We start from the raw sequence: 23,955 nt of genomic DNA on the forward strand, positions 1-23,955 counted from the left end.
GGTTTGGTTGTTGTTATAACGCCGCACTCAGCAATATTCCAGCATTTTAACATGTTACATGATTGTATTCACACGACTACCCTATCTGCTCTCAGGTGGCTCAGCATTGACGATATCAGGTTACGGCTTCACCAGCGACGGCTTGACTTACGTCGACGGCATTCTGTGTCCCTCGACCAGTGTTACTCCAGCACAGATTATATGTCTCACCCCGGCTGCTGTATGTAACTAAAACAAATACATTAGTCGCACCAGGATACTTGCAACATCAGACCAAATAGTACCAATAGAAACTGAACAAAAACAAAGAATCTATATTTACCTTGATCCTTCAATGCCACATTATTCAAGTGAGATTCGTCATATAGAAGGGTGGTAGTGTAACCTATCCTTCAAAGAGTCACTCACTCACTCACTCAGTCGTCATATGGAAGCATCTGGTTGAGGTGTATGCCAGGCATGTCACCTTTTGATAAATCATCCATACAAAATGGTTATAGAATGAATAAAGGTAGGCCTCTACCCTATGAGCTGCCGTGCGAGGTGTTTGTTAGTGTTGACCCACGTTATCCTGAATATTCAGGCCTCTACGTCAGGAGCAGCAGTGGACGTCACAGTCAGTCAGAACAGCGCTAATCTGACGTCGCCGACCCAGTTTACATATGCCGTATCGTCCTCCTCCATCATCTCGTCCCTCTCAGTCACGACATCAACGGTTGAAGGTAAGGGGTTCACGTAAACTGGGAGGTGTATGCTTTTTCAAATGTTTTTTTTCATAAATATTTCACACTTACTAATTATCATTAGCTTGGTGAACATTATCACACAGTTCGTAAGTCATGCTTAAGTGTGTTTATGAGTATTTCGATTTGCATTTTATATGTTATGTTATGTATGTATGTATGTATGTATGTATGTATGTATGTATGTATGTATGTATGTATGTATGTATGTATGTATGTATGTATGTATGTATGTATGTATGTATGTATGTGTTTATGTGTTTATGTGTTTAGCCTTATAAAACCTATGTGAGGTATTACATGCAGTGCCAATGATAAGCCTTGCTAAGTTAGGCCAGATTGCAGAAAGCATATATGTGCATGCGTCAGTGATGAGCAGGTCATCAGTTACACATGACATGTTGCTAATTACCACGTTGTCCTAAAATAATGAATTTATTGTTTTCTTTAGTCGGATGTAATATTCAATCAATCAGTTTATGAACGAACATTTCATTAACGTACCTACAGGTGGCGCAACCATCACAATCACCGGTACAGGTTTTGGTTCATCTGCCGACCCAGCCGAACCCCTGACAATCGGGGGCAAGTCTGCCAACATAACCAGTTACGCCGACACACAGATAGTGGCAACTCTCCCCTCCAACGCTCCAGGATCCTATCCAGTCCTGTTGCAGACCGGCGGTCAAGGATTAGCTGATCTCAGGTACGCCATAGGTATCTCTGAATTCTGTTTTCATGCGGCCTGTAAGTCTTAGGAGGAGCTACGTCATGTACTAAGTTGGTTTCCGGATTCCTTTTGGCGAGCAAACTTCCGATATGGGAGACGAGGACCAGCTTACTCCCGTCGCCAGATTTCCAGCAACATCACTGCAAGGAACACCAGAAATGGGCTTCACACACTGTAGCCGTAAGAGGAATCGAACCCGGGTCTTCGACCTGACGAGTGAACACTTTAACTACTGGACCATCACCAACCCCCAACCTTGCCCCAATGGATACCGATTGTGCGATCGACTGAAAATCATGACGATACAGGCAGTATCAGATGTTTCAAGTTTGATATTACGTCAAATGATGGTTATTGGAATAATAAGCCTGCTAATACCGCTTATATATGGCCATAGTAGAGATGTCCCCGACAGTCATCCATACTCACACTTCCATACAATATACATTTCAGAACCAACAGCATCCCTAACATCGACTACGTCCTGAAGGTGACCAACATCTACCCGAGTCGGGGCTCCCTGTACGGCGGCACTCGAGTGACCATCACTGGCGAGGGCTTCCTGGACAACAACACGCTGGTCAGTTTCGGACCTCACGTGTGCGTCCCCGACGCCATCAACAGCACTCAGGTCGTCTGTACCATCCAGGATACAGGGGTGATACACGAGGTCAAAAATACAGGCACACATACATGTACGTATCTACAGCAAAAGAGGGCCTCAGCTTGGGGTGTTCAACACTTCTGTTCAGTTAAAGTCAAACTGCATGGCTCTGTCAAATCTTGCATGCGCGGCTTATACTGAATACATGAATATATTGGGAACGATATATACGATACATCGAGTTGTCTTTGACCGAAGGTGTGAACGTTAACAGGATTTTTTTTTCAGAACATGACTCATGTATCATAAGCTTTAAAACAAACATTTTTTATTCGATCGGTTTCTATGTTACTGTCTAATAATCAGATTCCCCACAGTAAAGAAACCCATTGCGGTGTGTATGTCTCTGGTAGCGTGTATGTCTGAAGAGTCGACGAAAAGGATCGGGTAGTCAGACTCGCTGTCTTGCTTGACACATGTCATCGTATCCCATTTGATTCTCATAATGTCAGTCACTGGGTTGTATGACCATGACTTGATAATTTAGATATCGCATGAAAGCAAAGTCAAGTGTTCCTTTATTTTTTACAAGTTTCTTCACAAGCTGTTGTGAAGAAACCTGAAAAAAGTAGAGTCACACTTGTGCTTTCATGTGATCCCTTATGTTTGCCCGGGTTCGATTCCCCACATGGGTACAATGTGTGAAACCCATTTTCTGGTGTCCCCCGCCGTGATATAGCTGGAATATTGCTAGAAGCGGCGTAAAACCAAACTCACTCACTCACTCACCCTTATGTTTGCCCTCAGTATAATTTTAGTATTGAAGGCTGCCGCACTGACCGTGAAACAGGCGAACAAAACAGACGAATACATAATGGATACAATTTAACGGTACCCACATTAAGGGAGACAGTTCTAACGGTGTTTGGAACGAGAGCGGTTTGTGTTCGTAGGTAAAAGTCCAGTCGGATCAATAAATATCCAGTAAAGTTCGAATGGTTAGAGACTTTTCATGAGTGATTTCTATAAACGTATCACTCTCTCCGAATTATAACATACATTTAAACCATGGATTATCGCCAAATGAAAATGTCGATCATATTAGTAGCTGAATGATGATTCTCGTGTCTAGAATGAGATTTCGGACAAGGGAAGTATTCTATGGACTACTATCTTGCCATACTTGGAAACTATACCACGTACAAAAAGTATGGGAACATTAAAGCATGTTCTAACACTGCATGTTCTGACATGTCGTTTAAAGTGTCCATCAATCACGCAAAAGCTTGCATTTACCTTAGAGTGTAAATGACCTCCCAACGTTTAAGTCTATGTCTGACTATCAAATTTTAGGGTGTTCCCGTACTTTTTTGTATGTAGTATATTTCGCACACTGTAACGAGAGGTGGGTTGTACTCAGAGGTGGATCACGCTGTGCTGTATATTGTTTTAGACTTCGGTTACGGATATGCATGGAACCCCAGCAGTCTTGAAGTGAAGGTCGGAGACTCGGTCAAATGGTCATGGACTACTCCCAAATGGGTGACAGGCATTGGGTACCGGATAGTAGAGCTGGTGAACGCCAGTACAACGGTGGAGAAGACCAATGGTGTCAGTTCCGGTAGTACCAAGCTTCCAAATGGTGGGTACAAATTACCGTTAGAAGTCAGTAAATATGTATTTCCTGTACAGAACGTATCGATATTGATATTGATCAATGTTTCTGATTATGAATTGTGTCAATGATTAGTGAAAGAGATTCATGTCATTATGAACAGTAGTCAATTGACACGAGGGTCTCGCGACTTCATGCTGAAATGGTCGATGCATGCAACAAAAATGTAAAAAGAATATTGCTAATTAACCCTGAAAAAATTAAGGAAATAATAAACCACAGCTATTAATTTTGGAAATACTATTCTAGGTTCAAATTTCATCCTTAGAGAAGACCCTTAAGATCCGGATCAGAGCTGATTTTCAGAACCCCATACTTGTCGCAAGATGGGACTAACGGGATCGGTTGGTCAGGCTCGCTGACTTGGTTGATACGTTATATCGTATCCCAGTTACATAGATCGATGTTCATGCTGTTGATTGTCTAGTCAAGACTCGGTCATTACCATGCCGCCGCCATATAGATGAAATGGTGCTGAATGCGGTGTAAAACATTCACCCACCCCATAGTATGGCAAAGTGTGACAACCAACCAAAGAACCATCCCATGAAGCATGAACAACATCAGTTCAAGTACCTGAAATACATCCGTCCCTCATTATACAAAATCAGCACATATGTTTACAGTCTCATCAGCTTGACTTGGCTACTCTACATAATCATGACTCGGGAGGCCAAATGACATAAGCGACTGCATTCGTAACTACTCGCCTCTTTCCGTGGCCTACAAGAAAAGGTTTGCCGGGAAGACACGAGTAGTTACGAATGATGCGGCTGGTCGAGTTAATGTCATTAAAGAGGGGAGCAGGGAATGTTGCTATTGTTGCGTTCGTGTAAAATATGCACACATGAATTCGTTAGAGAGCCCTGTCCCGAAAACAACTCTTCTGTAAAAACCCAATCATTTCACATTGTAATTCAATTGTTTTCACAGTATTAAGCTATCTAGTTTGGTTAACTAACTCTACAACGTAATGTCAGTTACTTTTAGATTCCGATTCACTGCTGCTCGCTGCCTAAAAGCCCGAATAGGAGACATTAAGCTATCTGTACCTAACACTGAGATGATAAAGGGCGGCCTTGACTCGGCTGCTCGGACAATCATCTGACAAAAGCGCACCCCTTCACAATAATAGACTCAACCAGTTGTGACACGGTCACGCAATGCATTAGTGTTTACTTGATCAAGTCAAGCCGAACAACCCGTAGAAAACAAAATATCAAAAATGAAAGCAAAACAAGGAGATATAGCATGCTGAATACAATAGATGTACATGATATACACATAATGATATTCCCTACAGGTCAGTACCAGTACAAGTTCGGGGCCGCCGGGAACTTCCATTACTGGAGCGGCTACGCTGACGAGTTGGACACTATCTCCTTAAAGGGCAAGGTCACAGTGGTTCAAGCACCCTCACACACCAAGGTTCTGCGAGTCACCGTGTTCGGCCACGAGGCTGTGTACCAGACAGGTATCTATGGCCCTTTTGTCGCACCTCGTACAGATCTAGGGGTACAGTTGTTTGAAACAGGCCTAGCCGTCTTTGGTCGTGAAGACAATGTGCTTCGTCAGAATACCCACGCACTATCACTTCGATGCAATTTCAGAATGGGTGTTGTAAACGATGAACAATTTTCAGCTGAAATATTAATCACGCCAATAAATATTAATCACAGAGTCCATTCGTTTTAATTTGGCATCTTTTATTTCTTTTTATTCCCAATTCGCGTTGAATATGTTTCTTCAACAATACCTGTAAATATGGCTTTCACTAAAACCCACATAACTTAATTGGTTGATTAAGAGCTAATATACGTCCTTACTTTTGCGTGCGGCAAATGTCATTTCAAATTCCCCAAATGGAATTTCCATGAAAGTTCCAATATATACGCGTGGAAACGAACAAGAGAACTCATGAAACTGTAAGTGTTCCTTATTCTTTTCCAGATATCTTCGCACAACATGTATTGCTCTGTGCGCGAAATTCTGGAAATAATTAAAAGAACACGTGTACTTTTATATGATCCCTTATTTGCTTCCATGAGTATAGTTTTATACATGTATTAATACTTTAAATATACTTACCTTGCTCAGATAATCAGCAAGTATCTTATAAAGGACGAGAATAACCCCACCTGATGTAACATGAACACGACATAAACTGCCTACCACCCCTTGTATCCGACAGGAGGCTCTGATCCTGCTCAAAACGGCCTATGTCCCGGAACAACCGACGGTGCTGACGGCTGCACAGATTCCGAGCCAGCTGATCTCGACGCGTCAAAGTTCACTTTTAAATTCTGGCGCTGCAGTTCCCCGGTTGTTACCGCCCTCAACTTGAGACAGGGGTCATCTGTGGACGAGCTCGTGATTCGGGGGTCAGGGTTCAGCTTAACAAACTGCCAGAATGAAGTCAGGATTGGGGATGCTGTGGGTGTCGTTCAGTCCAGCACGAACGATTCCTTGACCTTCAGGATTGACTCCTCAAACTCACCAAAAGTTGGAGTTCCCGGGGAACTGTCCATGAGGATTGGGAACAGAGGGAACGCGGCGATAGCACTCCCTGGAGACCTGTCCCGGCGATTCGTCCTTCTACCCGTCATCGAGTCAATGTCACCGTCCTCAGGGTCAACAGGAGGCGGAACTCTTCTCACACTCTCGGGGTCAGGATTCAAGGGAACAAAATCCGATATCTCCGTAACTCTACAGGGATACGAGTGTGTTGTGGAGAGTCTTAACTACACTGATATTATATGCTCCACCCCATCTGGTCCTGCTGGAGAGGTGACGGTGTCGGTGACGGTCCAAGTTGGTGGCAACGCGCTGCCTGTGTCGTGTAATACCAGCTGCAACTACAACTACTCCACAGATTTGTCTCCTGCTGTCAGTGACGTGTCCCCAGCAACGGTGAACACGTCATCAACAACGTTAACAATCACTGGGACCATGTTTGGGGCATCTGCAGCTGACGTCATTGTAACCGTAGGGGGAGTGCCCTGCGTTCTTAACGGATCTGTATCGGATACGACAATTGTATGTGACGTTGGTGACGTCCCCGTCGGCACCCACACAATCGATGTCCGGTTACAAGGACAAGGGAGGGCTGTTACCACATCCACGGTCCAGAGCCTGGCAACCATTTCATCCCTGTCACCGTCATCTGGTAGCGTCAATGGCGAAGTCGTTTTAACGATAACAGGGAATGGTTTCGTCACAGACTCGACCACAGTGTCAGTTGATGGCGGTAACTGCACCATCGTCTCTGTCCACAAAACCAACATCAGCTGCATCACTCCATCCCACACTGCTGGATCTGTCAACGTAGTAGTTACGTCAGCAGGAACAACGTATCCATCCGAGACGTTCGCGTACTCAACAGCAGCGACGCCGACGGTGTCATCGGTGTCTCCAACAAACGGAATCGGCGGCAACACAGTCACGATCTCTGGGACCGGTTTCAGTTCCACCAACTCTGACAACACCGTTACAGTTGGAGGGGTTACGTGCTCCGTCACAGCCTCGTCTTCGACCTCCATCACGTGTACGCTAGGCGACCAGCAAACCGGGACCTATCCAATCAAAGTGGTCGTGGCCGGAAGTGGGGCGTCTGCGCAGACAGTGGAAGTGACGTATGAAATGGACGCCACTGGGATTTCCCCTTCGACAGGTACCTTGACATAATATGACTTTACAAGAAAACCACAAACTTGAAACTTACATATTCACGCCCCAAAATTCTCTTCGTTACTCTTCTTTCCTTAAAATGTCAAATGAAATCATGAAGCCTCCAGTAATATTGCGGGAATTTGGCGTAAGGATGCCTGTCTCTCTTTCTCTAGAAGTAAGAAGACATTTTTGCGATAGAGGTAAAATTCCTTTCAACGTACCTTTGTAACAAAAGGAACAATCACACTCCGGTTACAAGAGGGTATTTTTCTGAAGCACTGTCACATCAACATTTTACCCCTGTATTTTATTGCGTTCCTTATGTTTGTGAGTAAATAGGCACCGATGTAAAGTATGAAACAACCAAGGCTTATAATGGGGTTGTATACCTTAGTTATCATTCTAACGTGTTTTGAAATGATATCCTCTTTTTCCAGGTGGAATTGCCGGGGGTCAGACCGTGACAGTGACCGGCACGGGGTTCCTGGTGGGCGGCACCAACGTCACCGTGTGCGGGGTGGACTGTCTTCCAGCCCCCAACGCCTCTCAGACATCCGTCCAGTTTGTGTGCATCACACCGTCCAGACGTAAGTAGGAATGGTCAATATGATCTTGCAATGAAAAAAATTGAACTCGATTTTGAAAATATGACATTAGGCAACCCAAACCGTTGTTTTGAAGGATACCGACGATTTAGGTATGTTTGAGTTCTGGTTAGAATTGATCTTCAGCAACCCATGCTTGTCTCACTCGCGACTATCCAGATCTTGTGGATCTGAGTTAGACGTAGAACTAAACTCACGCAGTACCCACACTTAACTACTGATAGAACGAACTCAAAAGGGCCAGTTGTCTTAGTTCGATATAATCGTGGTTTGTTATATGCATGTTAAAAGACATATACGGATTATTTACAGACTGCCGCCCTTTTTGCAAGAATATGCCGAGTGCGGCGTTTAACAACCAATCATTTATTTGTCCCAGTTCCCTTCCCAAGCATGCTTACTTACTTCAGTAATATCTAAATAACACTCGGATATATGGTCGTATTATATTGATAATGCTCTTTACTTCAGTGAGCGTGACCACCACAGAGAGCTGTGATGTCGTCGTCACAGTCAACGGCATCATCAACACGCTGACCTCTGCTTACACGTACGACGCCAGCCTGACGTCCGAGGTCACCGGCGTGTCCCCGCTGAGAGGCGGTACTGGCGGTGGTACCAGCATTACCATTACTGGGACTGGGTTCGGGTGAGTTTCCCCGCCTCACTGGCCCACCACTGACATTCAGGGAGATATAAACATAAACAGTGAATACAGGTATTTTAAAATTACAACAGCTGAACAGCAGGATTAGGGCCTGACAATAGATGAAAGAAATATAAGGAAGTGAAAATCTTAGAGAAATATTCCACATGATAAATCGCATGACTTTTTCTCACAGTAGATTTAATGCGTATCCTTGAAAGGGGCATAGGAGTAGCCAAGTGGCTCGAGCATTCGCCCGTCAGGTCGAAGAGCTGGATTCGATTCCGCACATGGGTACAATGTGTGAAGCCCATTTCAGGTGTCCCAAGACATGATATTGCTAGAATGTTGCTGAAAGCGACGTAAAACCATACTCACTCACTATTGTTTCTAAGTAAAGTCATCATAGGCTGTGTTCAAGTTTTGTCCATCGGAACAGATAATAAATGTTACGAAATCGACTTCACACTGATCAGTTGTGTATGTTGTGGGTATCTTTTCTTTTCCACACATGCACACTCAGTATTGTGCTTTTCTTAACTCTTTTCTTATCGAAAACGTTTCTCACGAAGCCTTATTAGAGGACGTGAATATATGAGGTCACTTTTACGGTTATTGTTTGAGTTATGCCCCTTCAACAAGATGACAGGTCTGATTAACCTTATGGATAATATACTGACAGCAAATTAAGAAACGCAAGCTTTAAAAAGTGAACTCTCATAAAATTAAGCGCTCACGTTTATGTCTTCTTCAGATTTTCAGTATATGAATATTTATATATTACATGTGTTTGAAGAACAGTGCAGTATGTGATGTGTTATTCGAATAGCGCACAATGCAATGTAATACGCCACGGGACGAAAACCTGAATGAACGACACAGGTGATTGTCTTGTTTGTTGATTAACGTCACTAGTATTTCAAATCGCTTTTGAATAAGCGAATTGGGAACCGTACAATTCAGTGCTTAATATCGTGAACGTCTATCAACATAAGACGGATATGAATGGGAAAACATCTGTGAAGACATGTTGAGCTTCTGAGATATGAATACTGAATGACTGTTTCCAATGGCATTTCAGAAGCAGCACAGCGGCAGTTAAGGTGACGATAGGTGGCGCTGACTGCTCCGTCTCCACGGTAACCACAACGGAAATTATCTGCATCTCAGGCGCTACATCGTCTCAGAAGACTAAAGTCATTGTTGAAATCAACGGAAACGGAATGGCGAAACAGGTACAGTACATAATCAATTCTGTGTTCCTTACCATACGGAGTCAAATATCTTTCGATTCAAAATAGAGGTAATCTAAGCTGAAGACTCCCCACAGATTCCCCACAGGTGTACACTGTGTGAAGCCCATATCTGGTGCAACCCGCCGTGATGAAGCTTGAATATTGCTAAAAGCGGCGTAAAACCCAACACACTCATTCGAATCGAAAAAAATGGCACGATAGATAGAAAAGTCTCATTCAATGACTATGCACTTCCGAAGGAAACTGAGAATGGTTTTGGCATAGCGCCCTAGGATCTACTACATACATACTCCGCGATTTATTCACGGTGATTGTTCATCTTCGAGTTCACTATTTCATACAAATGTCTTTCGCCCCGTGAAGATCCAGGTTAGAATCGGTCTTCAGCAATCAGTGCTTGCCTTAAGAGGCGACTAACGGGATCAGGTGACCAGGATCGTTGACTTGGCTGACATGTGTCATCGTATCCCAAGTAGATCGATGTTCATGCTGTTGACCACTGATTTGCCTGGTCCAGACTCGATTACTTACTGAACCATGCTAAAGGAACCAATGTCACTCATTTGGACACTAAAGTCTTGCATTCCTTCGCTAATCGTATTATTCAGAATAATGCCTCGCCCTCGAGTTCCCAGACGTATACGGGCGGGGTAGCCTAGTGGATAAATGTGGCTTTGAATTGTACTCATTCATTAACTGTTTCAGACAAAAGCAGACTTTGAGTACATTGATGTGTGGTCTTCCAAATACACGTGGGGTGGATTTGACCCTCCGACCAAAGGTGACCTTGTCGTGGTCCCGAAAGGCCAAATCCTTCTTCTGGACACAGACACGCCCATTCTGAAAATGCTCATCATCCAGGGTAAGATTTGTAGTTCTGTAACTACAGTGATTGACATCATGAACATCGATCTACGCCAATGGAACATTATAACATGCTTCAACTATGTCTGTCCCCGATGGTGTCAATCGATGGATCTTCATGTCATCGTTGCCGGATTTCGTTGGCAGATGCTCATGATGTTGATCACTGAAATGTCTGGTCCATAGTGGATTACTTACACGCCGCCGCCCTATAATCGCTGAGAGTGAAACGACGTGAAACATTGTAAAATAGCGTAAAATTTATATAGGCAGTCACAGACAAACACTCAAGCAAGGAAGTCACTGCATATGTGCACGAATATTGAACAAAACTGATCTTACTTTGAAATATGCGATTCTTTGGTGGAATTACTATTTGAATCTTTCGGTACTTTCATGAACAGTATCTGAAATAAAAGTTGGTTTTGACAATGATGCACTATGTGTTAGCAGGTATGTGTAAAATGAGCTCTAATATGTCGTGCATAGCATTACTTTTGTGTTTTGTTGTTTTCGCAGCAGAAGCATTTAAAAATGCAAACGTGATGCAGAGCTATTGTTTAGGGCTATTAATGAGGGACATGACTTGAATTCCATGAATTTCAGGAGGTGAACTGATATTTGACGAGAAAGACTTAAACTTACATGCTGAGAACATCCTCATCACAGACGGAGGAAAGTTGCAGGTGAGAATATGTAACACAACTGTTACCATGGTGAAAACGTCGTCAGTAGTGGGATGTGAGGTAACTTTGTTGGTAATGCTCTCGTTCATCACGCCTAAATCCCGAGTTCTGTTTTCCACGTGGGCACTACGTGCGATGCCCATGTCTGGTGTGCCCCCGCCGTGATATTGCTTGGATATTGATAAAAGCAACGTAAGACCATACTCACTCGCTAAATTTTTAGGTGGTCCTTACGTTTTTATGTAAAGCATGTATATGTATCTATATAGACCATGAGAGTTCATGGTCCAAGTCATAAAAACGCATTGGTGTAGATTTCACACTTCGATGAACATTTGCAATGACTTATAACAAGTGAAACGTGATCTATTTAAAGGTCGGCACAGAAGCGGAACCCTTCCAGCACAAAGCAGTTATCACCATGCATGGTAACTTCCGGTCACCAGAACTGCCCATATTTGGCGCCAAGACACTTGCGGTCAGAGAAGGAATTCTTGACCTTCATGGTACTTTCTGTTGTCATTTATAATTTCACCACTGACCGACTGAACATCGATTTCAATTCTCTTGCTTTGTTACGATTAATTCATTTTTTTAATTGAACAACTGCTTAAGCCGCGGGGTAGTCCTGTTCTTTAATCGTTCGCTTATAAGGTCAAAGACCTCCTTCGATTCCCAAGTTATTGTTAAACCAGTGAAGACCGCTACTAGTGCCAGTAGCCGGATCCGCTCATATCACTAAAAGATTACACAACGGTTCAAATGTTGCATTGTCTTTGAAGATTTAGACACAATTACAGTCGCTTGTTTTGAATACACTGTTAAGACACTTAAAACCCCGAATTTTAGCTGAAACATATACAGTCTTTTCTTACATATTTGATGTCAGGAATTATCATAACGGGTATCCGAGTAGGATAGTAAGTGTGGTGTCCCCTTCTAGGAAATATTGACCCGCCCAAATCTTCCCAAAATTTTATTCAATTTAATAACGTTGTTTAACAAACGGTCATAATTTCAAATCTCTACTTGATTTAAACGTTCAGTTGGTAGATAAAAGGATGAAATGATGAGGACCCGATATCTTAATTTCACTTTATTTGATGTACTTGATTTCCATAAATATCAAACTAACACCAAATTTAACTGGGTCCGGCTGCCAAATGGGTATTCTGTGTCAGTCTCATTTCTGTTGTCCCCCGTTTTCACTGTTTCTGTAAGTTGTTAAAATAGGCGTAAAACTGTACTCACACACAAATGAAACCCATGAACTGTTTGTCAATGTGATTCATGTGACGCAACATATTTAGGAAAATAGTTTGATAGCCTTATTATGTGAAAATGCCTCTGCTTCCAGGCAAAGTTACTCCCGTGACCTGGACACGTCTCGCGTCAACAGCAACAGCTGGAGACACCACCATCGTCCTCCAACATCCTGTGAACTGGGAGGTCGGCGATGAGATCGTCATAGCAACAACCGGAGGACACCATAGTCAAAAGGAAAGTGAAATACGATCAATCGCCGCCATTGCCGCTGACAACGTGACCCTGACCTTAGATTCAGCCTTGAACTACACGCATATTGGAATCAGCAGAACGTTCAGTGGTTTTAACGTCGACTTCCGGGCGGAGGTTGGTTTGTTAACCCACAACGTGGTGGTCAAAGGGTCGCGTGATGTGCAGTGGGATGAGAAGATAGAGGCGTGCCCCGCAGGATTCAACACAGGTGATTGTTCTTATCCAGTCAATATTTGCCCAAAGACGTCTATTCACGAAGGGCCCTTTGTTCGTTCCTAGCGGTCGGGGGCGGTTGAATATTCTGGTGGTTAAAGCATTCACTCGTCTCGACGAAGATTGTGTGAAGTCCATCTCTTGTGTCTCCTGCAATATTGCTGCAATATTGCTTAATGTAGCTTGAAGCTAATCTTACTCACACCGAGTACGCGGGCTCCATATGGGATAAAACCAGGAATCGTCAGTATACTTTGTCTGGTCGTGAAGATCATATGTAACTACATCGGGTTGTCACTGTGTCACGTTCCGTAAACATAGGCAGTTACATGTACGCTCACATACGTGATATTAAAGCGCAGTCACCCCATTTTCCATCTCTGCTTATTGTGGCCAGGGCGTGGTGGTGTAGCACTGTGGTTAAAGCTTTTGCCTGTCATGGGCGAAGACCTGGGTTCGATATTCCACACTGGCACAGTATATGAAGTCCATTCCTGTAGGCGCTAATGTTTTTGCTGGAATTTTGCTGAGAGTCTGTATAACGATAATTGGTACTTTGGTCAGTACAGTGTAACGTGTCTCTATTTTGAACAACATTGATGGTGTTTTCATATTTCAGGAGAGTTCGCTACTCAAACATGTTTCCTTGGACGATTCGGTGCCGAGATGGGAAGCGATGAATTTGGGTCCAGCATCATGATCCACGCTCCACGTAAAGACGAGAACCTCGCTATAGCGCGAATCAGTCACATCGAGGTCACACATGCTGGCCAGGCTTTTAGACTCGGTCGATACCCGATCCACTTCCATCTCAACGGTGACATGTCGTCGTCGTATGTCCGTGGCTGCTCTATCCACCACACCTTCAACAGAGCCGTCAACGTGCACGGCACCCACAACACATTCGTGGAACACAACGTCTTATACGACGTCAGAGGGGGCGCCTTCTTCCTGGAAGATGGTATCGAGACTGGAAACTACTTCCGGTACAACCTAGGCGTGTTCGTTCGAGCGAGTACGAGTCTTCTCAACGACGACATCACCCCTGCCACATTCTGGCTCACGAACCCCAACAACACCGTGGCCCACAATGCAGCAGCCGGCGGAAGCCATTTTGGATTCTGGTACCGAATGCACAAGCACCCGGAAGGCCCGTCCTTCACAACCAGCGTCTGTTGCCAGAATGTCCCCTTGGGAGAGTTCAGAAACAACACAGCTCATTCATTTGGTTGGTTCGGACTTTGGATTTTTGAATTTTATTTCCCCAAAGTAGATGGCAGTTGTTCCTCTTCGGCAGCGGATTTGGCAGCAAAGTTTGAGACCTTCACTGCATGGAACTGCGAAAAGGGCGCAGAGGCGGTTCAAAGCGGTTCACTCCAGTTCATCGACTTCATCCTCGTCAATAACAAGCTTGCTGGCTACGAAGGGAAACTGTTAGGTCGAGTTCCTCAATTCGACGAGGACAACGGTCCAATGGTCAAAGGTGGACTTATTGTTGGTCACCATCCTGATCTCGCAACTGAACACGTCTGCACAACAGGTGGAATTGTCCTCCCTTACAATAACGGATTCCTAATGAAAAATGTCACTTTTGTAAACTTTGACAAAAGCGTCTGTTCCGCGATTTCATGGACACGGATCACCGGAACATGCTCGGATAAATGTGGGGGTTTCCTGTATAAATCTTCCCAACTTCAGTTCGAGAGCTCGCCAAACAAAGCCTCCTATGGATGGGAACACGAGGGGGTCATTGAAGACCAAGATGGAACACTTACTGGCACAGTGGGTGCATCTATAATTCCCACGACTGGCATCCTTCCGCCGTCCAAGTGTACACAAACAGCAGCCTTCAGTGTGGGTATTCCTGGCAGTGTCTGTGACGCGACTGTACGGTTCCACAGATTCGCCTTCAACAACATCGAACCTGAATCACTGCAGGGCAAGAACATCTCCTTGACTAACACCCACGGTACAAGTATAGGGGAGTTCAGAACTAAGCGAATCTCCCACAAACCTGGCTGGTCGGTCGTGCTGCCGGAAGGCGAGGACTATACCATGACGTTTGTTAATGCTGAACACTTGACTAACATCAGCTTCAACGGGCAGTTCTACTCTTTCTCTGTAAGTATACCACATGGTTCAGGGATTGGTGTGTAACACCGTATTCAACAACATACCAGCTACATGGCGGCGATCTGTAAATAATTGAGTCTGCACCGTACAAATCCTGTGATCAACAAACAAACATGCACGGCAGCAATATATATATCCTTGTTTCAAGAGGTGAATGGAATACATGCTTGAAACATACATCGTTGATAAACGTGTGTTCCTTCGTTTCCCAATCAATAATATCCGTGTAAGAATTGGTCTTCAAGAACCATTTTGTTTTAATAGGTAATTATCTGGATTGCACGGTCAGGTTTGCTGTCATGGTTGGCGCGTTATCGTATACCAGTTGCGTAGGTCAATGTTCACGGTGTCAATCACTTGATTGCGTGGTCTGGACTCCACCGTGCACAGACTACCCCAACCTTTGACAGAGCCTTCAGCTGGAATAGTGGGATGTTTAATCAACAAACAAACACATAGTAAATAAAAAGCCCATATTTCTAGTCACTAATCGCATAATAGGCCTTCAGTAACTCATACTTGCCATAAAAGGCGACTGTGCTTGTCGTAAGAGGCGGCTAACGGGATCGGGTGGTCAAGCTCGCTGACTTGGTTCACCACATATCATCGGTTCCCAATTTCCCAGTTGTGCTGATCGATGCTCATGCTGTTGATCACTGGATTGTCTGGTCCAGACTCGATTATTTCAGACCACCATACAGCTGGAATATTGCTGAGTGCGGCATAAAACTCAACTCACTCACTCATAAATATAGATGGTAATGTTTCTTTTGTCGTTTAGTGTATTTACCTCGGATGTTGATGTTGAAAGTGGCGTAATACAGCATCTCTTCTATTCAGTCCGGGCAGTACATCACCATGTCCCAGCAGGCTGAAAAGCCCGATCGCTTCAAGGTCGATGGTGTCACCATCAACGAGACTGTTGGGGCATTCAATACTGCTTCTGATGTCACCGGAAGCTGGACATATGATGAAGGAAACGGCAGGATTAAGTATCTCGGTGGGTGAAAGTGAATTATCTCGGAGCTTGCAGCCGACGCTGAATACGTCATGGCATTGTGGTTTGATAACGCTACTCTCTTTGTATCCGTCACCTGCCGTCATAGTGGTCTTGTCAGTGAGTTAAGTCTTCAGTTCAAACACGCATTATTTTAGCCGTCTCTAGAACACGAAAACAGGAATACATTTTATTAATATTATTGTACTAACATTTGTATAGCGCCGGGATCCAACTCAGCTGGTCAAAGGTGCTTTGTATTTTACCTCGATGACAGAATGTCAAGAACACGTGGTAGTATCAATTTCAACTCCTTGGGGATCATATAAATTAGACTGTGAAACATGTCGACAATGGGCAGTGCAACAGCTAGAGTAGCTCCGATTTTTACCTAAAAGGGCATCATTAAACGGGATATACGTTTTCATCACCCATTCACAGGCTATATTTAGTGCAGTATAATTTTTCATTATTATTCATATTATTAAGATATAATATGAAAACAGACTAAAGATCATCAACATCTGAAAGCAGACCACAATTGCAGGATCCACCAGGTTACAGTGACATATTGTAGCGTATCAAACAAAAGCCCTCAGTTGAATATTATGTAACTTTTATTATATCATTAGAAAGACACTGTGCACTGTGCAGTTTACTAGAGAGATAGATCGCCCCGAATATCTGCAACATTAACAGTGCGATGTTAAGCAATACAAATTAAACAGTGGTGTGCAGATCATTCCACGGAGGTATTGATTTTCTGACGTTAGATGACAGGGTGTCGTGAAATAGCCACACTATATCTTCCATTCAGAACGTAACGATTGTATGGGGTTTTTTTCAGTGTCCGGCAATAGCGGGTCAAGGAAGAAGCGTGGCGCCATTTCATATTCCTCGGACAGGACCTTCGACATGCAAGCGTTCCGCTGTTACTATAGAAACTGCGAACCTCCGCCAGCTCCAGAGACCGTGCTGTCGCGACCCGCTCATACCACTCCGTGGTCCCTCAATTCTTCCTGGGAGTTCCGAACTGGCGGCAAACCCGTCGACAACGACAACGTAACAATAGACAGAGGTGTGTTACGATGACATGCTTCAGTCAGCAATCTGTAAACACGTTTGTCGCACTTTAGTCCTGCAGACACTGAAGAATCCCGTGAAGATCTAGGTTAAAATTGATTTTAAGCAATCCATTCCTGTAAGAGGCTACTTGCAGGATCCCAGTTGACTTGTTGTCATAGTAGCCTAGTGCATAGATCAATGTTCACGATGTCGATCACTAGATAGTCTGGTCCAGAATCGACACGTACAAAGCGCTGTCATACAGTTAGCTGGACAACTGCTGTTTGCAGCCTTAAACAACACAAAGACATAAGTATCAACTAATCGACAATAGGTACTATGTAAAATCGGTTCCTCTTCACAAAGTTGTTCACTCGACATGTTTGGGGCCTCAGATGGTTTTGCCGTTTACAGGAATTGTTCATCATGTTGATTTTGTTTTAGAAAAAAATATGTTCACATGAAATAGTAATCTGTCTCTGTCTCCTTTGTGGAATAGGTACATTAAACGAGCTTCATTAACACAACAACCTGAGAAGTAATCTGTTTTGGAACAATCTCTCTTGAAGGACGCCGCTTTTTGGCGCATGAAGTGATTTTTTTTTTAAAATCAGGCACCTTAATATAATCTCACATAATCAGTAATGCAAACAAAAGCATGTCCAAAATTGCTTTTGGATACTTTTTCTTAAAAAATAAAACATTTTAAAAATTAAGATATTTTAAAAAGTCTTTTGATTATAATTACTGACCACAAACATTGTTTAAAACCTGGTGCGTATTTTCTTTTGCTCGTCAGTTTACCTCCTGGTTCTAATCCGGTTTTCTTCCTATCAGATTACTGGATCCTTGCCGACGAAGAGTTTCCACTGATTGACACGCTGATTATTCACGGAGGTTTGGAGTTTGAGAACAATGCCTCGCAGACCTTCAATCTCCGGGCCAAGTATATCATCATATATGGTCGGTTGGTTATAGGCTGGGCTCATGATCCCTTCCCGGGGACTGCCAACATAATTCTGTCTGGGTCACACTCAAGCCCTGTCTTCCCTGTCAATGACGGTCCAACGCTAGGGTCAAAGGTCATAGGTGAGTGCCTCGTTATACCGCGGCTTATTCATAAGGTTCTTTTCTCCCGTTGGGAACAGGATTATAAATATTCCTGGTGTAGTGTAACATGAAGTGGACGACCCACTTGATACAGGTCTGAGATTTCTACAGCTTTGTTGAAACCAACGAGCACGTTGAGTACGGCGCTGACAATTCATGATCACATGGTAGTTTCCTGTCCCGCATAAGGGACGTAACTGAGAACAAGAAGTGATTTTGGCAGCGACAGGATGTAGAGATATAGCTACTGATGCAACATCTTCAAGTGAACACTACTACTTGATAAGCAATTATTGTTACTGTTACTGCTACTGCTGCCGCAACTACTACTGCCAGCAGACCAGAATATTCAGTGAGTGAGTTTAGTTTTACGTCACTTTTAGCAATGTGAATAGAAATGACAGTTCTCAGCGATATTGCTACGGGGGAATGTAGGTTGAGCTAGAGAAGTTAATGTTATTAATCGCGATTGCATCAACTCAGAAAAATATTGCGAATCAATTTTTGTGTGATATTTATGCTTTATTTTGTGGGCCATGGGATAGCCTATTAGTTATAAATTTTGGTCGTCACTCTGGGTTCGATACCCACATGGGTACAGTGTGTAAAGTCCATTTCGGGTGCACCCGTCGTAATATTGCTGAAAAATGTCTTAAAGCTTCTTGAAACTTACTCATTTGCTTTTACCTTTGTGTTGCTGTTTACCATCAAACGCTCTCTTTATAATTCCCTTTTACTATTTCAATAGCTGTGTATGGCGGGCTGGATATGCATGGCCTTGACCCCGGAGTCACGTGGACAAGTCTTGGTGTCACGGCCGCAGCGGGAGTTAACTCTATCACGCTTTCCGAACCGGTCTCGTGGGCAGTGAATTCCGAGATAGTCATCACGCCGACTTCCTACAGCGCATGGCACACGGAGACTTTCAAGATTACTGCCGTGTCTGCAAGCAATCTCACCCTCACGTTGAACGGAAGCTTAGCTCACTCGCATATAGGTATAAACTTTTGACGTTGCATACCACTGAGGATCCGGGTTAAAAATGGCCTCTATCAACCCATACGTGCCGTAAGCGGCTAACGGGATTGTGAGATCAGGTTCATTGACTTGGTTCACAAATGCATCGTATACAAATCGCGTAGGTCGATGTTCATGCTGTTGATCACTGGACTGTCTGGTCAAGAATGGATTAGTTATAACCATATTTGGAATCTGTTCTGAGTGCCAAGTTACACAACAAACAATACATAGAGGTTGTAAACGCAAGGTCATTTGCTATGCCCAACGTGTGAGTTGGAGTTCCCGTAAAGACATTTCCGTTTGATGGTTTGTTAATTGAAATGGCTACTAGATGCCGCTAGATCTGTTACAAGTATAATCTGTTTTGGACCTAAGGCGGTCACTACTTTCTACAGTGTAACGGTTTTATAGAGGTTGAGGTGTTTGGTTTGCATACTGTGTTCAAGTGTATGTTATTTGCCAGACAGTTCAGCTACCCTGGTACATAGTTCTCAAGAACCTGCTAAGGACAGCGTTCGAAGTTAACATTCGTCCTCAGGTCCGAAACTCACAGAATCCACCCGTGCCCACTGCTTTCTTTTTCTACAGGTCCTTATGGCCAACAAAACTTTTCATGATTCTGGGTCCTTAGGGTCTACAGCTTTGCAGGTGTTAGGGGCAACCCACTGATTAAGGAAGGTCATTTTGTTCCATTGAGAGTTATCTGGTATTATACTACTGGATCCTGATTCATTGGACAGCTGTGATCAGACAGTGCTCGCTCCTATAGGGAAGCCGACGAGGAACAGGTCCCCTGAAACTCAGTGTCAGTGTCTGTATTGCTATACATGTATCGCAATATATTGCAAGACCGTTTCCTAAACAACTACTTGCAATCGAGTCAATGCTTGATTTATACCGCAAAAACAAAATCACAATGCTTGATGAAGCTTTCATAAAACCTTCTAATCATGACCCTTTTAATAGTTCCATTTACCGAAAACTTTTTCAACCCAAAATGCTACCATCCTCAAGCCTTTGCCCGAGGACTAGTATTTGGCACCACAATAAATTGTTCGTTGTGGTGGGTTACCATTGTACAACATTCACATGACATGTGGCGTGAAAAACGGAAATATGCAAAGATTTCCGAGTGCCACGAAACTTTCCGAATGCATGCCAAAATACCGTTTTTCGATCAGCGTATCGCAGTGCGAATCGTTTTCATCACTGAACCGGTAAATAGTCGCACTGACGAAGACCGATGCTGACAATTTCAAAAGGATTTGTGTCTTGTTCATTCGCTGACATCTGTACCTTGACACTGTTACGGCACTGCTAAGTTCCCAACACTGTTTCCCTTTCAGCCGTCAGTGAGACCGTTTCCAATGGCCACAGTTATAACCTCGCTGCCAAAGTCGGCCTTCTGACCCGTAATATCAGGATCATAGGCGAGGATTACCCACAGCTGTTTGATCAGTCGTTCGGTACCCGGTTATTGGTCGCTCGGACAGCAGATTCCACGATGTCATACAGCGGTAAGTATCGATTACCCTTGCAACAGATGTTCCAGATCACTAAATTCTAGCAACAGTATACTTTTCACTGACTGCAGAACTCAAACTGTCGTCCTTCGTCGCTCGTTTACGACATTCGCATTCTCTTGCCAATAGAACTGAAGGAATCAAGATTCAAAGACTTCGTGTCAAAGAAGTATTTAAACCAAAGAAATTAGTTTATTTTTTCCTAGTCTAAGACAAACATTTTTAGGTCAAATACCAATGCCTCTGTGGTGATACTTTGTGTTTCTTTAACGGCATGGTGTCGTTATGTGATTGTTAAACAATCCCAATCTAGCTAATCCTGCAGGAACAATAACAATTAGAGCAGCCACTTCCGTTTACATTGTAAACATAGACATTCATTCAAATGTTAACCCTACACTGTATTCGTAAATAGCGAATTACTCATTCTGGTTGATTGTGAACGGTTGTAAGTGATTAAGCATGGTTTTACGCCGCTTTTAGCTATATTCCACCAATATCAAGGCGGAAGACACCAGAAATGCACTTACACATTTTACCCATGTATGATATCGAACCCTGGCCTTTGGCGTGACGAGCGAAAGTTTTAACCCCGAGGCTACCCCACCACCCGGCATGATTCTATATCAATGACAGGGATCATTTTAAGCAATATCAAGTTTGCTAAATCCTCAGCGAGTGGCTGATGTAGTGTTGTGATAAAAGTGTTCGTTAGTCACGCCCAAGTGCCGGGATCAAGTCTCTTATTTTTAAATTTCTCCCGAATAATCCTCACTCACTCTCATTCCGGGTGGTCAGACTCGCTGCTTTGGTTCAACTTCTGGTGCAAACCTGATTATTTCATAACTGCCGTCATATATCTGGAATACAGTTGACTTCGGCGTTAAGCAACAGAGAAACATACAATGTTCAAATAATCATGATCCTGTTTGGTGATATAATACCTTTCTTCTTTCGCCCAGGATTTGCTAAGATTCAGAACGTGGAGTTTTTCCACACGGGTCAAGAAGGATATACGACGTCATACGACCCTCGCTTCTCCGTCGCGTTCGTGGACGTCAGTAACGTCGGTGATCGCTCCTCCTACGTCCGTCGCAACGCCTTCCACAACGGCTTCTCCCGAGCTATCGGCGCGTTTGGAATCAACGACCTGGTTATAGAGGACAACATCGTGCATCATACAGTGGGACCAGGTATGTATATGTCTACCTTGTGACATCAGTTGCCCAGCTGTCAGAATAGTGCCTCGTCAGAGTTGTGCCCCTTGGTGATGTCAGGTTCCTCTAGTCATGTAAAGACGTTCCGAATCGAGCTTATTATCATTATCCAATACCAAGACTCCAGAGTTTCAAGAACTGCGTCACAGCCTGTTCAACCCACCCTGGGTAAACCTAAATATTGTTTGAAGCAACTCTTTCTTCCTCTGTCTCCATCTCTCTCTCCCACTCTCTCTCTCCCTCCCACTTGCTCACCCTATTTCGCCCTCCCTCCACCCACCCCCCTTTCTCGCAGTCCCTCTCGTGTTACACGTTACACGTTCCCTCTCTCACCCCAGATCTCCCTCCCGCTCCCTCTCTCTGACTATGTCATGTATCTTGATTATTACATTCTTAGCCTGGCTTGTATATATATATCTAATTTGTTCTACTCGCCATACCGAGGAAATGTTTGACTTTCAATGTGTAATCGTTTAACTCATTGTTTTGGAAAGTCATTTTAGGATTTAATGTTTATGTTCAATATATATTGATGTATATTTTCAGGAATTGTCACGAATTCTGAGAATAGTACACTGATCAGAAACCTCGTGGTTCTGTCCATTTGGCCCGGCGCGTACCAGGACAGGCAGGAACCTTTCAACATAGAATATGAAGGTGGCATCGAGGCTATAGCCGCAACTAACCTCATTCTAAGAGACAACGTAGTTTCCGGAAGTGAGAGAATGGGATTCCACACACCTGGCGAGAGGTGTACCGGAAGTTCTCTATGGAGTGGAAACGAGGCTCACACAAATCTCATGGGTGTAGGGATGTTTCCGGCAGATAAAGCAGTCAGCGAAACATGCGTCCGATATGCCAACTATCTGACGTGGAAGAACGTAGACTTTGGTTTGTATTACCAAAACACAGGGAGCTTTGTCGTCGAGGGGCTCGTGTCGGTGGAAAATGGAGTCGGTGTGTTCCCTTTTGTTGTCGGACCGAGCGCCGTCGGTCATCAAACTTCTGACAAATACGTCAGCGTTAGAGATTCCTTTGTTGTCGGGAAAACGTCAGCATACGACTGCCGCAGTGACGTCATGGACAGTTCTGACGTCAACATCCAACTGAGCAGTGCGGGCAGAAGCTGGGGCAATGGCACACACGGCAAAGTTGGGATCTCGTGGCCAAATTTCAGTGAGGGCCCGAACAACGCCCCTGAGAAGCCTTTTGCCGGAATTATGGCTTATCAGGCGATTAGTGGAATCATGCATGTCAACAGTAAGTGGACTTTGTATTTTTCACGACTATTACTAACCTACAGGTCAATTGTACCAAAGGCTGACCTATAGCCATGGGTCAGTTAAATCAATGTTTATAGATAGACAGGTCTTTACCACTTGATCAATAACGATGTTTGCATCTACACTGAAACGTCCCATTTGTAGCAAGGAAGGAGTTGTCTGTCCGTAAGCATGGGACATCTTCACCATACCAGCTTTTGAACATCACTTAAAAAGCGTTCGCTTGTCATGCTGAGAACCAAGGTTTGCTTTCCCACATAGGTGAATAAGTGAAGCCCATTCTGGTGTCTCACTCCGTGATATTGTTGGAGTATTACATACAGCCTAAAACCAAACTCACTCACTCATTCTTCGCCCGGTATAAAGGAATGTTTAAAGGGCCTCACGAGTATTATGTC

General features: G+C 43.8%; 1 protein-coding gene across 1 annotated transcript in view; it reads left to right on the forward strand.

Moving 5' to 3' along the window:
- LOC137272895 (fibrocystin-L-like) overlaps positions 1–23,955 on the forward strand; it is a 74,328-nt gene that overhangs the window by 41,576 nt on the left and 8,797 nt on the right. The window contains exons 30-51 of the mRNA XM_067805317.1: positions 96–220; positions 584–722; positions 1,254–1,449; positions 1,927–2,168; positions 3,531–3,719; positions 5,056–5,226; positions 5,944–7,422; positions 7,859–8,008; positions 8,498–8,675; positions 9,754–9,907; positions 10,634–10,790; positions 11,399–11,478; positions 11,855–11,984; positions 12,836–13,204; positions 13,829–15,330; positions 16,183–16,342; positions 17,187–17,417; positions 18,242–18,493; positions 19,263–19,511; positions 20,881–21,051; positions 22,020–22,250; positions 22,821–23,534. Of these exons, the coding sequence (XP_067661418.1) occupies positions 96–220; positions 584–722; positions 1,254–1,449; positions 1,927–2,168; positions 3,531–3,719; positions 5,056–5,226; positions 5,944–7,422; positions 7,859–8,008; positions 8,498–8,675; positions 9,754–9,907; positions 10,634–10,790; positions 11,399–11,478; positions 11,855–11,984; positions 12,836–13,204; positions 13,829–15,330; positions 16,183–16,342; positions 17,187–17,417; positions 18,242–18,493; positions 19,263–19,511; positions 20,881–21,051; positions 22,020–22,250; positions 22,821–23,534 (7,269 nt within the window). The remainder of the gene's footprint in view (positions 1–95; positions 221–583; positions 723–1,253; positions 1,450–1,926; positions 2,169–3,530; positions 3,720–5,055; positions 5,227–5,943; positions 7,423–7,858; positions 8,009–8,497; positions 8,676–9,753; positions 9,908–10,633; positions 10,791–11,398; positions 11,479–11,854; positions 11,985–12,835; positions 13,205–13,828; positions 15,331–16,182; positions 16,343–17,186; positions 17,418–18,241; positions 18,494–19,262; positions 19,512–20,880; positions 21,052–22,019; positions 22,251–22,820; positions 23,535–23,955) is intronic.

Source organism: Haliotis asinina, chromosome 1 (assembly GCF_037392515.1).
Source record: "Haliotis asinina isolate JCU_RB_2024 chromosome 1, JCU_Hal_asi_v2, whole genome shotgun sequence".
Classification (NCBI taxonomy): domain Eukaryota; kingdom Metazoa; phylum Mollusca; class Gastropoda; order Lepetellida; family Haliotidae; genus Haliotis; species Haliotis asinina.